This window comes from Xenia sp. Carnegie-2017, unplaced genomic scaffold (assembly GCF_021976095.1).
Source record: "Xenia sp. Carnegie-2017 unplaced genomic scaffold, XeniaSp_v1 HiC_scaffold_16, whole genome shotgun sequence".
NCBI classification, from domain to species: Eukaryota; Metazoa; Cnidaria; class Anthozoa; order Malacalcyonacea; family Xeniidae; genus Xenia; species Xenia sp. Carnegie-2017.
In genome coordinates this window covers 5,698,781-5,713,659 of record NW_025813469.1, presented here as the reverse complement: position 1 = coordinate 5,713,659, position 14,879 = coordinate 5,698,781, and the positions used below count along the sequence as shown (strand labels likewise).

Genomic DNA, 14,879 nt, shown 5'->3' with positions numbered 1-14,879 from the left:
TAAGAGTGAACTCTACACCAAATTCAATTTTATGGACTTCACATTATACAAGCATATTTTGCCATCCATTTCCCACATATTCTCCACAAACGATGATATAAGAATTAACAAGATTATAAAATTTCACTTTGAGGTAAAACATAAACACTTTGAGGTAAAACATAAGATAAATCAATTTACTATGTACTAAGTACAGCTAAAATTCAAGTAAAGATTTAAATTTTAGATCTTCAAAGACTTGCAACTATGGCAAGCATCTTGAGCGCCATGACTTCGAACATCTTCCTGCACTTAAAACCTATGCACTTAATGTGAGATTAGGAAAGGGTTTAATGGAAAAATGTGATTAATTTGTGTTTGCATTGAGGTTGTCGACTAATAAAAATATATCTCTCTACAATCGTAGAGAGTTAGAGAAAAAGATTTGAGCAAGGTTTGATGTGTAGGATTCTCGTTTTTGCAAGATATTACGGCCCAACAACAACTGACCCTCGAAAATCTCGAAGCTCATCACAATCTGAGAAACTTGCGAGCCATCACTCGTCCAGAGTGTGAGTTGGAGAAGACAGGCAAATTTAGTGTATTTAACATAGTCTGTTTTCTCGGTATTAAAAACTACAAATATATATTCTGGAAACATACTTCGTAAAATGACTATCAATGAAAAGAATCAAAAATCCGTTGAAACTATTTATTAACTATTGACATTTCGCGAGAACATTAAAAGACAAATCAAAAACTATTTCCAAGAAATGATTCTATATAGTCAGTTTTGCTGCACAAAAGTTTGTCAACATAAATGCAAAAATATAAACAATGTATAATAAGAATCATTAAATTTATTTTTTAGTATTGTTTCAAAAAGAATATTTATAAAGGAAATTGAAAATATACTTGTTCTTTGAGTTATAGAAACACTTGTGCCACTCACTTTCTCGTTTTTACAAAAGATTTCCACGTGTTTTCATTATTCTGTATAAACAAGGAAAGCGTTTTCTATAACCATGTTTCGTGTTTATAATTAAATCATGACCGTTTTATCTTTAACTATATTGGTCTATATTTTATTGGGGAAAGAATTCAATCGTTCTTACTTATTAGCATACATCAAGCCATTATAGAAAAATACAACTTGCATAATATTTCTATGAGCCCACTTGAATACCATCAATCTCGACGATGCTTATACTACGGAATACTGACAGATAAAAGTAGGGATACACCGGCTCCTCAAAGCCGTATAGTTTGTCTGTTTGCGATGTCCGCAGATTATGCACAACCAATGCACTGTTGTCGCAATCCAAATCGAGAGCAATGATATCACCATCGATCCATTCCCCCATTGGCGACTCGCAGACGCCAAAACGAGGAGAAAAACACATGTCTGCTGAATCCCATGTCCACTTGTTACCAGCTCCCCAGCTTGGATTTTCCACGTGGTCATCTTTATAACATACCCCAACCGCTGTCCATTTAGTAACGCGGACTTTCCACGAGTGTTTTCCTTTAGAAAAACCCAGACTGCCGATGACTGCGTTCCAACCGAACGCTTTACCCGTTGCCTTTAGACTGTTACGGGAGAAGTGAATTTTACCATGATAACGGAACACGTCCAGAGTCCAAGGACTCTTAGCATCACGTCGTTCAGTGATCGGTCTTATCAATGGCAATGTGCGGTGTCGACGAACTTTTTGCTTAGTTGGGGGAGCATCAAAATTGTAACTGCGCAATTCTTCTAGCTCCGAGCTGTCGCTTGGGTTACTGTAGTAGGCTCTGTCATTGAAACGGACTTTGTGGTATTCCTGCTTGCGACGCCGTTTCTCAGCCTCACCGCTCGAGAAATAACGCTCACCTTCATCGTGATGTTGAGACGTGGACTTGGACGAACTGAAACGCTGAAAGCTTCCAAGTCGACGCTGAATCTCTTCCTTTTTGCGTTGGATGTCAAGAACATCGTCCATACTGTGACGTCTACCTTGTGGTTTATTTGGCTGTTGATTCATAGGGATCTGAGCAGCTCTAGCCCTGTCGTAGCTCACTGTGTTCAATACTTCAATGTTGTCAATCAAATCACATGGGCATTCGTTGTTAGCATTTTGATCAGCCATAACTTTCTTGTTATCGATAATCGAAACTTTCTTTCCATCACCATTTACGTTTTGTTTATCGAGTGACATCAATCCAGAATCTATAATTATTTGTTCGGTCGCATCCCAAATCAAAGGCAATTCCTTTTTGTCGTTGATTGCTTGCTTTACAATGTTCTGAGACTTGCCAAACAATACTACAGATGATAAATTGATATTTTTAAGCGATTGACCAGATGAAACATAATTGGTATCTTGAGATGGCATGATTTCTGTTTGATTTTCAGAAGGAAATCGCTCCGAATAACCCAGTCGAACTTTCTCCTTTGCACCAGATCTTTCAAAAACGGTGTTTTTACTCTTCCCGCCGTCACTATTTTCTTGAGAGTACTTTTCTCCAAATTCTCCAGATGGCACATTCGATGCAACATTTGTGTGTTTTTTCAGTTGACCAACTTTTTCGATGTCGTGTAGTAAACTTGGAAAAGTTATAAAGTCGATGTCTACATTTTCAGTGATGCCCACTTTCATTTTCCTAAGTCCAAGTTCCACGAGGCGATTGGTAAGTTGCTTGCACACTTGTAAGAACTCCATCATGGTGCTGCTCTCGTAAACGTGACCAGCAACATTAATGGTCGTTTTCGTTTCGAACAAGTTGTTTTGAAGACTTTCGATACCTTGGTTTATGCCAATTTCGCGGAATTTCATGATTTCTTCGACCGTTTCCAAGAAACTCAAACGCCGTTTCTCCAAAGCTTGCACGTGCTCATCAAAAAAGCTGTCGATTTTTTTGATGGTGGACTGGACTTTCAACTTGAAATTGTCGCGCTGCCTTGAGTTGTCCAAAATGTCGTCTTGGATTCGAGACACGCTGTATCTAGCGTCTTTCAGAATCTTCGTCATCTCTTCACGATATTTTTTCCACGCATCTTTCACACGAAGGTAGTAATGTTCGTGACAATCGCCCCAACGCATTGCACACTCACTACAAATGAGACGTTCGCATTCCTGGCAGTAGTACTTGCACGGTTCTTCGTGCACGGCGCACACGAACGCTTTCCTTCCGTAAGGATCACGAAAATCCAATGAGGAACTTGCGTCGCTCTCCTCTTCTGGCGTATTCTTTATTTCAGGACTGATCACGTTCCTTGCATAGAAATTCCTCTGAGTGGCCGCGTTTAGCTGATAAAAACAAGTGCAAACTGTCATTTAGAAGGTAATAATTGTCGTATTTTTAAGTGGCTTATAATTGGGCTTGTGTTATTATACCAAATAATTACCGATAATATTCACTGCTGAAGTGGAATTATAATGCTAAGTAGCTTTAAGTATATGCTTAGGATTAGTTTTTTTAATTTCTACTTATACAGAGTTTCTTATCAAATGAATTTGATACGAATATGTAGGGTTTGTTGGAGATCGGAATGAGGAAAGCAGTAACTATAGATATACAAATTTAAATGATCATTCCCAGGGAACTGCCGTTTCAACGTAACCTTCTACTAGCCCTGCAAGGCTCCGTAACGTCTCCGGCCCCCTCACGGATGCTTTTCCATATCCAAATACTTGCACTTTTTCAAAATATTTAAGAAGCAAGTCTACGCCTACGTGCGTTTATAAATCAACCTACCTCACTGTAATCTCCAGTTTTTGCAATCATATCACGAACGCAGTTTCTTTTGTGGCTGCCATGACCAAAGAGTGAATTGCTTTTAATGTCTTCCCTGTTTGGAATGGCTTGCTCTTCGCTCTTCCTCTGCTGATCAGCCAAACTTGAAAGAATTTCTTGAATATTTTCAGCCGTAATTGATTTCAAAGAACTTCTGCTGCCGGATCTTTTCGGGTATCTAGGAAGTGATTTTGATCTTTCCCGACGACTTTGTTGGCTTAGCTTTCGCATGTTCTGCATTGCATAATCTGGATTCTCAATCTCAGATGCTCCATCTCGTTTAAGTCTGGCAAACTCTTTGCTATTGTCACTTCCGTGTCTCCGATGACCGCATTTTGTGTTGCTCGTGCTCTGCGTTTGAGCCACTTGAATAGATTCATCGCTTTTTCGTTGTCGTAGCTGTCTTATATTGTCACTTTCATTAACTCCACGTTGCATTTGATATTGTTTAGCTTCACCTTTCGACTCATCTAAGGAGATTACAGACTGCTGAACCATGTAAAGTTGACGCTCAATCATATCACCATTTTCGTTGGCGTCTGTTTGCTTTTTATGCAGCTTCATGTCTGAACCATTTCTGTTTTCCACTTTTGTAACAGGTCTAGCAGATAGGCCATCATTGCCGTGCAACAAAATTCGTGAATCAACCTTATATCGATGGCCTTGCTTCTCCAGTTGAGAATTACCTTTGTCTGAAGGTATATTTGATGTAGGCAGATTATCACGACGCCCATTGAAGCTTTCATTTTTTGGTTCAGAAGACTCATTCTCTTTTCCTATCATCGAAACATTCATCTTCGAGTTTTGGTAAAAAGAAAATTCATCACTTATATCAATTAGTTGGTCATCTTCACCATAAGAATCAACCTCTTGCTCTTCTTCTAATTCTGTTTCACCAGTAGAAATACCATTGTCTATTGGAGCTTCGCTATCTTCATTGAAAATGCGCCCTTTACCTTGAACAAAGTCACTTTTGGCCATGCAATTCTCGTGAGCATCCTCAACAAAGACCTTGTCGTTTTCATTCTCACTTGCAATGTTTTCCTATAAGAAGAAAAAATATCAGTTGTAAAACAAACACTTGGTTGTGGTTAAAAACTGAAATATTGCTCTGAATAGCGAATTTGTTAATCGCTATAACAAATACACCATTCAGAACAATATTTATGATTATCAGTTTTAAACATGCTATCAAATGAAGTCCTTTTGTCACTGAGACACTGAAAGATGAACCCTATAGTTTCTAAATTTTTTATCAGTTGTATTCGAGTTCATTTTGTTTCTATTGCCATTTGCTAACAGTGGGGAAAAACGGGTTGAATCAAACAAACCTCGCAACTAGCCACATTTTTGTGGATTGCTGCAATTCATTGATTAGGCTTCGTGCGTGTCTTCTGCGTTAGGTGACTTGAAGTTGGTCAGCTTTTTCAAGGACATACGCAGTACGTGAGAAAACGTTTTAGGTTATAGCATTACTTTACAAGCTTTTTTTCGAATAAGTCAGATGAGTTTTTGACGAATTCGTTGTTGTTGTAAAATGGCAGCGGTGGAAAAGGACAGGCCTGTTAATTAGTGTATCATCAAATATATTAGTTACGTATCTATAAAAAGTTTACTATTAAACTCAAAACAAATCGTTATCATCAATTCGTTGTTGACGTTAATAAGAGTAACCTTGAATTCTATTTGCACGAGAAATGCCAAACAATGTCTAAAAGGGTACACATTTTTTATTTCACAGTTTATGACGAAGACGATGGCTTTACAAACTTACACCTTACTCACGACAAGTATCAATATATATGAAAAGAATTATACTTAAAAGCAGTTGGCACTCTGACAAAGACGTATCATCTGTATCTTTCAATGAAACAAACTTTTGCCAAATCAAAAATGTCTTGAAATATTTGATGCTCATTAAGTCGACTTTAGTAGTAAAACAACTACCTCTTTATCACTCTTTTTGCTGTATATGAAATGTTCATTTCTACAATGCAGATTATCGTTATCATCGAGTATGTGTTCATCCACTTCAAGGCCAACTTCCTTTCTGAGTTCCTTCTTTTGAATAATGTCAACGAGTGAGCGACTAGGATTTTTTTCGTTAATCAACACATCGAGTTTGTTATAAAAATGATCTGACGTCGAATGTTTGTTATCGGTTTCTACGGGAATCTGATGGTTTTGCAGGAGAGGTAAGTCGATACGAGGATCAGGATTTAGCATTTTCTTGTCCGAGATGAGTTCACTGGCTGTAGCTGCCGATAATGCAAAAAACAAACAAACTATATAAGTCAATATTTTTTTATCGGAATCTCTCCCTGATGAAAAAGAAGTGAACAAGGTGAAAAATCTCCTATAAAAATGAAATATTATAAGAACTAAACTCATTAGATAATTACAACTGAATAAATGAGGTAAAATCTAAATTTAAGCAACTAATAGGTAAGATCTTACCATAGTTCTCGATTCGTCTTCTTCCAATACTTAAGTCATTAAGTATCTCTTTCTCATGTGGAGTTGCACGTGGTATTACACGTGGAGTAATGCGAGGAGTCACACGAGGAGGAGCTATTGGAACTTGTCTCCCAATTTCTTGACTAACATTTTCTTCTACATTTTGAACTTTCGTAGCTCTATGTTTAGATTCCTCCAGGGTGTTCAAGGCGAAAAGTTGGTTTTCACGTCGCATTTCAGCCTCACGCCGTTCCGATCTTCGCATCTGTCTTCGCTCACTACCATTTCTCCGCTCACTACCAACGTCCCTTCGCTCACTACAACCGTCCCTTAGCTCACTACTATCGTGCCTTCGCTCACTATCATCCCTTCGCTCACTGCCATCGTTTGATGAATTACGTCGCGCCATTCTCGGACTTTCATGTTTCATTACTGGAGGAATAGGAGATGGCGATTGCGGGCTCGTACTGCCGCTCTCTTTCATGAACTCAAAACTTTTAATTCTGTCTTTTATGCTGCCCATTGGCGTCCCAACTGGACTGATTGTGTAGAAGAACAAGAGAAACAAGATTAAATCAAATTAAAATTAAATTAATACAATCTGATTTACTGATGACAAAGATGAAACATTTTACTCCGCTAGGAAACTTCTTCATATAGAGCTTGTTTCGACTTTGGACTGAGAATATTATACTATAAATTACAGTATTATAATCATCATAATAGAATATACTATAAATTATAATATAAACACCGGTTTCTGTAGTTTCCTCATATGTATACTTGATTTATAAATATGCATCACCTATTATTATATTGATTATATAACAAACAGTTAACATTTAACCGTTGACTATACCGTTATAAACATTCATATACCGTTATAGATACACTGGTATGACGTCAATTGTGATAAAAACTAAAGTGGCCACGAGCTGCCGGGACGAGTGTCACTCTTTAAAGGATAAGACAGTCGTGTAAAGCAAAAACTGTTACAAAGCTATATTTGTGGTCGTGGTCGCGTCACATTGTTTTTTAGGCATGCAAACATATAGCTAGTCCTTCCTTATTTTATTTTCAGTAGTATAAAAATGTGTTAATGCAGTATATACATAAATGCCTGACACCAACAATTCTTTCACACAATCGCGATATAAAGTGATGCACAATACGTGCATGCTTACTGACAAATATAACATTTTTCTATTTGTCGTCGATATGGGATTAATGCCCCCTGTTCGTTTATTATAATTTTCGATCTCAAATGAGCACAAATTACAGCTATATATTTTGAATGGAGAGGGAGAAGTTTTGCCATAGATTCTAAATAACAGTCTTACTTATGGAGCATACAAGTCGTAATGAAAACGAGCATGCTTCAAAACCAAAGCTTGTTCAGTAAATTTCATTTGATGTAGGTTGCGACAGATATTGAAACTTTCAACTATATCATTGTTATAATCTATTAAATGACAGGAAATGAGACATAAATTACTATGTTGTGTTTATTGTAGTCTACGTGCCAACACACAAAAACAAAGCAGGCAGAGACAGGCTGCGTTGGACAAAGATCAGTCCGTAGGAGCACTTAATCTTTTTGTCTTTAAATGAACAAAGTCCTTCTACAATACTTTTTATAGTAATTTAATGTCAAAATCTGGACGTCCCACTTTCAATGTGCTGTCACAATTAATAAAAAGCTATGTTTAAAACAAGGAATGAGGAATCGAGGATAGGAATGAGCAAAGGAAGGGAGAATGGGAAAACAAGGAACGAGAAAAGCCGAAATCTTTAAAACAAGGAATAAGAAAAGCCGGAATCTTTAAAACCAGGAGTATATTCAAAACAAAGTCGCACTACATCGAACAAATTCCTAATTTTTTACAAATTTCATGCAAACGGCTAGTTAGATGCGCTATTTTTAGAAAAGCTTACGAAGAATGGTTTACAAGGCAATTACCACGAAGTTTCGTCGAATGGATTGCGAGAAAATTGCTTTTAAGCGAGATATGAGTCTGGGCATATTACCAACTGATTTTGAGACTTCGAACCAATTGTGTCCTCGTATAAAGTTAACAAAGGCTATCTTTGAAACAAGGAATGAAGATTCGAGGAAGGGAACGGAGAATGCGAAAACAAGGAACAAGAAAAGCCGGAATCTTTAAAACCAGGAATGAGAAAAGCCGGAAACTTTAAAACAAGGAATGAGAAAATCGGAATCTATAAAACAAGGAATGTGTAATTATGCAAAAAATGTGTATTCAAAACAAAGTTGTACGACATCGTATAAATTCCCAATTTTTTACAAATTAATGCAAACGGCTAGTTAGATGCGTTATTTTTAGAAAAGCTTACGAAGAATGGTTCACAAGGCAATTACCACGGAGTTTCATTCAATGGATTGCGAGAAAATTGCTTTTAAAGCGAGATATGAGTCTGGGCATGTTGAAAAATTATTTTGGGACCTCGAACCAATTGTGTCCTTTTATAAAGCCAGTGCTGCCACTCGTAAGGGAAATGCCCTACAGTAGGGGGATTTAGTGGTTTGTAGGTGGCAAGGGAAACCTACGGGAAAACTGTAAATTGTAGGGGGATTGTAGAGATGAAAGAAAATCGTTTTAAAATGAGCCTCATTTTTGCCCGAAATACTCTTTTCTCCTGTGTTCTCACCATTTAGTAAGAGATTGTAACAGAATCTTTTTTTGGCACAATTTGTGACCATATATTGCAATAGAAGATCAGCAGCTTATCATAAACTCAGTGTGTCATTTGCGCCACCTGCATGTCATTACTTCATACGCTAAATTCTAACTTTGTCGTCTAGATGTTTTTAGTTTTCGATAAATCTTGTTTTGTATGCATTTTTTAAAAACAGACCAAAAAATTCAATGGTCTGACCCGACGTAGGTATATAATAGAGGGATATGTTGCTGTGTAGGGGAAAAGTAGGGGAAAACAAGGAAAATCATAGTAGAGGGAAGTAGGGGGAAATAAAGTTTTGGCAGGTGAAATGTGCATACACAGAGGGACAGCACTGTATAAAGTTAACAAAATGATCGGTACGGTATGTACACAGTAAATTACGGTTTCTTTCAATTTATGACTGTCCAGTTTGCCCAAACATTTGAATTGATTTCGGTCGCTATTTTCTTATTTGTCAACATGCGTCATCACTGCATTTTCATAGTAACAAATGTTGCATGGTGTCAAAGTCAAGAGAAATGCCATGCTTTTTATTACCCAAAGATAATATTGAAAAATTAAAACTCATCTTATGAAATTTAAAGAAATTCTTCAAATTTAGCACTTAACAGTTTTAAAAAGTTTATTCATGCAATTATTTGCAATACATAGCCCATTTATGTAAATTTCGACTTGTGTCACTCTCTAAATAATTATTTTAATACTTGAAAAACGTACATGCTGCATTATCTTAAAGCAACAAAAATGCAAACTTTAATAACTCTGTTGCATTATATGCTGAAATTTACACGAGTTATTTATACTAAGTTAACTAAGTTTACAAGTTACGACACATCGTGGAATTTGAATTAAGATGATGCAAAAATGCAAGCAGAAATCAACTGAAAATAGAGCGATACAAATCTCGATTTGTAGGTAGAAAAAAAAAGGAAAAAATTGCCATTCAACCGTTAGCTTTTTCCCTCGAAACTTATTAAAATAGAGTGATGACGCATGTTGACAAATGACCAAATAGCGACCAAAATCAGTTCAAATGTTTGGGCACAATGGGCAGTCATAAATCAAAAGAAACGATAATTTACTGGGTACATACCGACCACTCTTTGTTAACATTATACGAGGACACAATTGGTTCGCAATTCCAAAATCAGTTGGCAACATGCCCAGACTCATATCTCGCTTTAAAAGCAATTTTCTCGCAATCCATTTGATGAAAATCCGTGGTAATTGCCTTGTGAACCATTCTTCGTAAGCTTTTCTAAAAATAACGCATCTAACTAGCCGTTTGCATGAAATTTGTAAAAAATTGGGAATTTGTACGATGTCGTACGACTTTGATTTAAATGTATTGGTGTTTGCATAATTACACATGTCTTGTTTTAAAGATTCCGGCATTCTCATTCCTTGTTTTAAAGATTCCGTCTTTTCCCATTCCTTGTTTTAGCATTCCTCGTTCCCTTCCTTGATTCCTCATTCCTTGTTTTAAAGATAGCCAGATAACTTTGGCATTGATGAAAAGGTTAAGACACAATAACGAAGTGACAATTATGAAGACGGACCTTGTTAAAAAACAACAAGGAAAACATGAGCGTCCGCACGTTAAATAAATTCACGATTTTCAGCTCCTTCATGGCATTGATTGCCTCATTTTTACATAAATTACAGTGAAAATGATATACATATTTTAGTCGTATTAAAACACCCAACATGGCCTGTATGCTAACCTAAAAGTAAAACTTCTGGCAGAAGCACATTCTACTCGACGATAATGTATCCTCCTTTGATAAAAGACGCTTTAATGGTGCGAGCAAAGGGATGAAAACGATAACAGATGTTTACAGTTAATTGACGTAGACATGTAGCTAAAATGAACATTAACTATAGCCCGTAAAAAGCAAACTTAAAGACGAACCTTTTATTTTCTTGTACAAAAGACATTTTTTCTCGTAAACTCTATTTCAAATCATATCACAGTGTAAGCAAGTTATCCAACGCACGCCAAAGAACGAAAGAAAACGCGATGACAGATTGCTCTTCAGTGAAGCCCATTTGTAGTGAACTTCACAACTGCAATAAAAAGCAACAAACGATCCATAGGGGGCCTACCTACTAGTGTGAGTGCGCCATTCTTTCTTGCTAAAAAAACTAAACTCTTGTTAATGAATGAATGAATGAATGTAACAAAAATTCACTCTGTTTTGCGAATTAGTTTTACCGTTCGCCAAGTAATGAAACATATTTTTCGAATCACGAAATCTGAAGACACAGAGTATATTAATAAAAAGTATACTTGAAAAAAACAGGTTTTTTTCCCTGTTTCTGAGACTGCTTTCCAAAATCTAAGCCCGCGTGCAATATCTTTTCAAGGCCAATTAAAGTGCTACTATGACGAAAATATTGCCGAAAATATTTTTTTCATAGATTAATAGTGTATGTAAAAAAGGTCTTCTGGCGAAATTTTATCGCAATACATTTAATGCTACTCGAGTTAAGTAGCGATAAAACTTGAACTTTAAGAGCGCCCTTGAAAGGCGTCATATTTGAGTAGAAGGTGCCTGTGACGTCATAGTCTTAACTCGCGGCTGTTTACAATATAACACTATATGCAAATAAAGATTTAAAAGGTTGTATAACTAAATTTTTTAACATGCCTTCAACACGCTGTGTCGTGCAAGATTGCAGTAATAAAACTGATATAAGTACAGGCATTTCTTTGCATAAAAGCCCAAACGACGAGTCTTTGAGAAGAATTTGGGTCAAATTTGTTCGGACGAAGCGCTCAAATTTTAATCCGAGTTCGCGCGAAATTCGATTTCTGATTTGTTCGAATCACTTCTCGGAAGATTGTTTTGAGCGTTTATTCCATTTGGGTGGTATGACTAGACGGCACAAACCTGGTGCCGTACCTACTATTTGGAAGAAATCACCAACACCAACAACGTCAAGAGAGCGGCGTCAGGTTAGCACAAGTTACAAGTATTATATACTTACATATATTGCAGATGATAAATTTATACAATTTGATAGAAGCAATAATACATCCAGGCAAACTTCCAATATTTAATATACATTTATACTAAGGTTTTAAAGGAAATACAATTTGAAGTGTCTGTGTCCAGCATGAACAAAGAAGATTTAAACCTGACTGGCTTTAAACCTAACGAAGCTGCTATTTAAAGAACAAATTCGTTCAGGCAAACTTCGTTAATGCCAGAGTGATCCAAAATGCATTTCCTTTCATCGATTTCGTTATGATACATTTTACCACGGCATTGCTCTATTTCCATGCAGCATCGGCACTCTTGAGGGTTGACTACAAGATCCAACGAACAATGGCCACATTCACACCTTTAATATTGGCCAAATTATATGTTTCCATAAAGTTATCATAGATAACGGTAGACGATTCAGATCAAAGTAACGCACTAAGAATGACATTTTACCATGAAGTAACATCAACACGGGCATCAAAACGATCTTGCAGCATGTCCTCAACCCGCCGCTCTTCTGCGACTGCAGCTTCGTACTCAGTAATTTCATCGGGCGAAGCAAGCGCTTCATTATTATCGGCAAATAGCAAAATTTCCGAATTAGATTCGTCCGAATTTGCCTTCATAAATTCCGATGAAGAAACCGGTGCGTTGGTCTCCACCGAAGACTCTGAGAGCGAGCTAGATCTCGATGAATTTGACATTTGTTTGCTCTATTACGAATTATTTTGTATACTTTCCCATGTGCGCTACTTGCCGTGTTAAGACTATGACGTCACAGACCTTTGCTGATTGCATATCTTCAAAATGGCCGATATTAAAGTGGTTATATCACGAATTTTAGCCCCCCTTTTTTATGAGCTTAATTAAAAATTTGGATTATTTGAAGAACTATGACATGTCGCTGGACTTAAACAGATAAATATAAGTTGCTTAATTTTGCCTCCAAAGTCGGGTACTATTTGCGAATTTTTTACGACGCCATATTGATACTTGTGACGTAGATAGTTGAACACGTCTGTTTCCGTCAATATAATATTATATTATAGGAGGTGATTTTGTTGTCGTTTTTCTTGTCTTAAAAACAAATAATGACAGTATTTTCAATAAAATATTAAAAAACAAGTTGTCCGGAAAGTATGGCCTCAAATCAGTGCTCAGATAATTCGAATTCGATGTCTGAATGCGTATCTGATTCGAGCTCGGAATCTGTGGGTTATGTCGAGTATTTAAACGACTTCGCATATGACGATGAACCGCTAGCAGGAGATGGTGATAAAGTGCATACTCCAGATGATCCCGATGGAGTTCTCCCTGCGACATTAGAACAACGAAGTGATGGCGTAATTCCACTTGGTGAATGGTAAGTTGTTGTTTTCTCCTGTTTGTAATATACATAAAGTTACTTTATAAACCAGAATGCTCCCATGTTTCAGGTGTAATTGTCAATGCTGTCATACCGATTTGTTAGAAGGCGCATTAGAGTACAGATGCTGTAAGGAAATTGGACCAGCTTTGCAGAAAATGACATTCGATGGCAGCATTGAGAAAATATCATGCATAACACAGCATGCCAAATTTGGGCCTTTAGTTCATGAGGCTGTCCTTGAAAACGTCGGGCCACTATTGAGAGATAGGAATGGACGTGCTTATCGCCGCCAAGCATCACAATCATTAAATATGTAAGATTGTAAATTGTATGAGAAACAATGTTATCATCAACAATAATTAGTCCAACCTTTTTATTTACTTCAGGTACTTGAGAGCTGTGGCACACAGATGGTTGATGCGATGGTTTTGTGGGTCTATGGGATGGGAGAATACTCGGCCTTTACCTGCTTGTGTTTACCACTTTATTCGGAAAGCATATCCAAGTGGTAACACAAAAGGTTACATACCATCAGAGGGGCGATGATGGAAAGGTCTTTTAACTTGTGCACTGTAGAGACTGTTGGCCTTCTTTGCTGAGTTTAGAATGGTCGGGAAATATGCCTAGATGAAAACCAAATAGGAGATACATGGATGCACTATATGGTAAAGAAACTCTTTTCTTCAATGTCAGTCTGGGAAAAAAGACAAAAGAAAAATTATATGGAATTAAATCATAGCATAAATGTAAAAATGGAAAATAGCAAGCCACATGAACTTATCTTATAAGGTCTTCACACTTGAGTGCACTGCATCCGCAAAGGGCATGTTGAGCATTAAACTACAATAAAAAAAATTCATGAAAATTAATTAGTTGCACAATCGAGTGAGATAGTCATCTTCAATCTGACAAGTATACATACCATTCAATGTTATATTAATACTGTAATCATCAGGAAAGGTGTGTATATCAGTGCCCAGATAGGGAGGCTAGAGGGTACTATCCATGCCTAAGGTGAACCCTCAGGCTGGTGGTGGGAAGGTACTTCTCCATTCCAGACAGGCTCCAAGCAATGTCTGACCACTGCCCTATCATCTACCAACTTCTTTCAGTGGAGCATTGACCTCGAGGATGTCCTTTCATTGGAGCTTTGCATTTAGTACATTTTTATACCAGCTTAAAGTCTTTTGTAAAGATGTAAGTTTTTTCTTAAGACGATGGCACGATTTACATGGACACTGGCATTCACAAATATCTTCACCAACTGCATGTAGTTCTTCAAATGGCGAATCGTTTGCTTCCCCAGTGCATACTTCAACATGCTCAGCTCCATCACTAGTAGATGGTACTTCCTCATTGAGAGAACATGTTTCCTTCAGCGATGGCTTATGGAGAGTATGTCGAATAATCAACAAAACTTATATCGAATTTACATATGACAAAAGAAAAATTAACATAAACAAGCGTAAACTTACTTGTCTGCGCTTTCGATCGGTTATTTCGTCCTGTAATGGTTCAGGAATCCCAGCCACGTCAATGGTTGGGATAGCATCTTTCTTCAACCTTCTTTTGAGCTTGACTTGCACGCTCAAATTAAGGTCAAA

The 14,879-nt window shown here is 37.1% G+C and overlaps 1 protein-coding gene and 1 long non-coding RNA gene across 2 annotated transcripts; both read right to left on the bottom strand.

The window, feature by feature from the left end:
- Window positions 1-677: 677 nt before the first annotated feature.
- On the bottom strand, window positions 678-10,994 carry LOC124436912. Its single transcript, XM_046986885.1, has 5 exons — window positions 10,829-10,994; window positions 6,214-6,752; window positions 5,704-6,014; window positions 3,718-4,800; window positions 678-3,269 (listed from the first exon to the last, which is right to left on the bottom strand). The coding sequence occupies exons 1-5, from the start codon at window positions 10,852-10,854 to the stop codon at window positions 1,146-1,148; spliced, it is 4,083 nt and encodes a 1,360-aa protein (XP_046842841.1). The 5' UTR covers window positions 10,855-10,994; the 3' UTR covers window positions 678-1,145.
- Window positions 10,995-11,962: 968 nt separating this feature from the next.
- On the bottom strand, window positions 11,963-12,470 carry LOC124437332. The gene is made up of 2 exons (XR_006945654.1): window positions 12,360-12,470; window positions 11,963-12,264 (listed from the first exon to the last, which is right to left on the bottom strand). It is a non-coding gene; the product is annotated as an uncharacterized LOC124437332 (long non-coding RNA).
- Window positions 12,471-14,879: the final 2,409 nt, after the last annotated feature.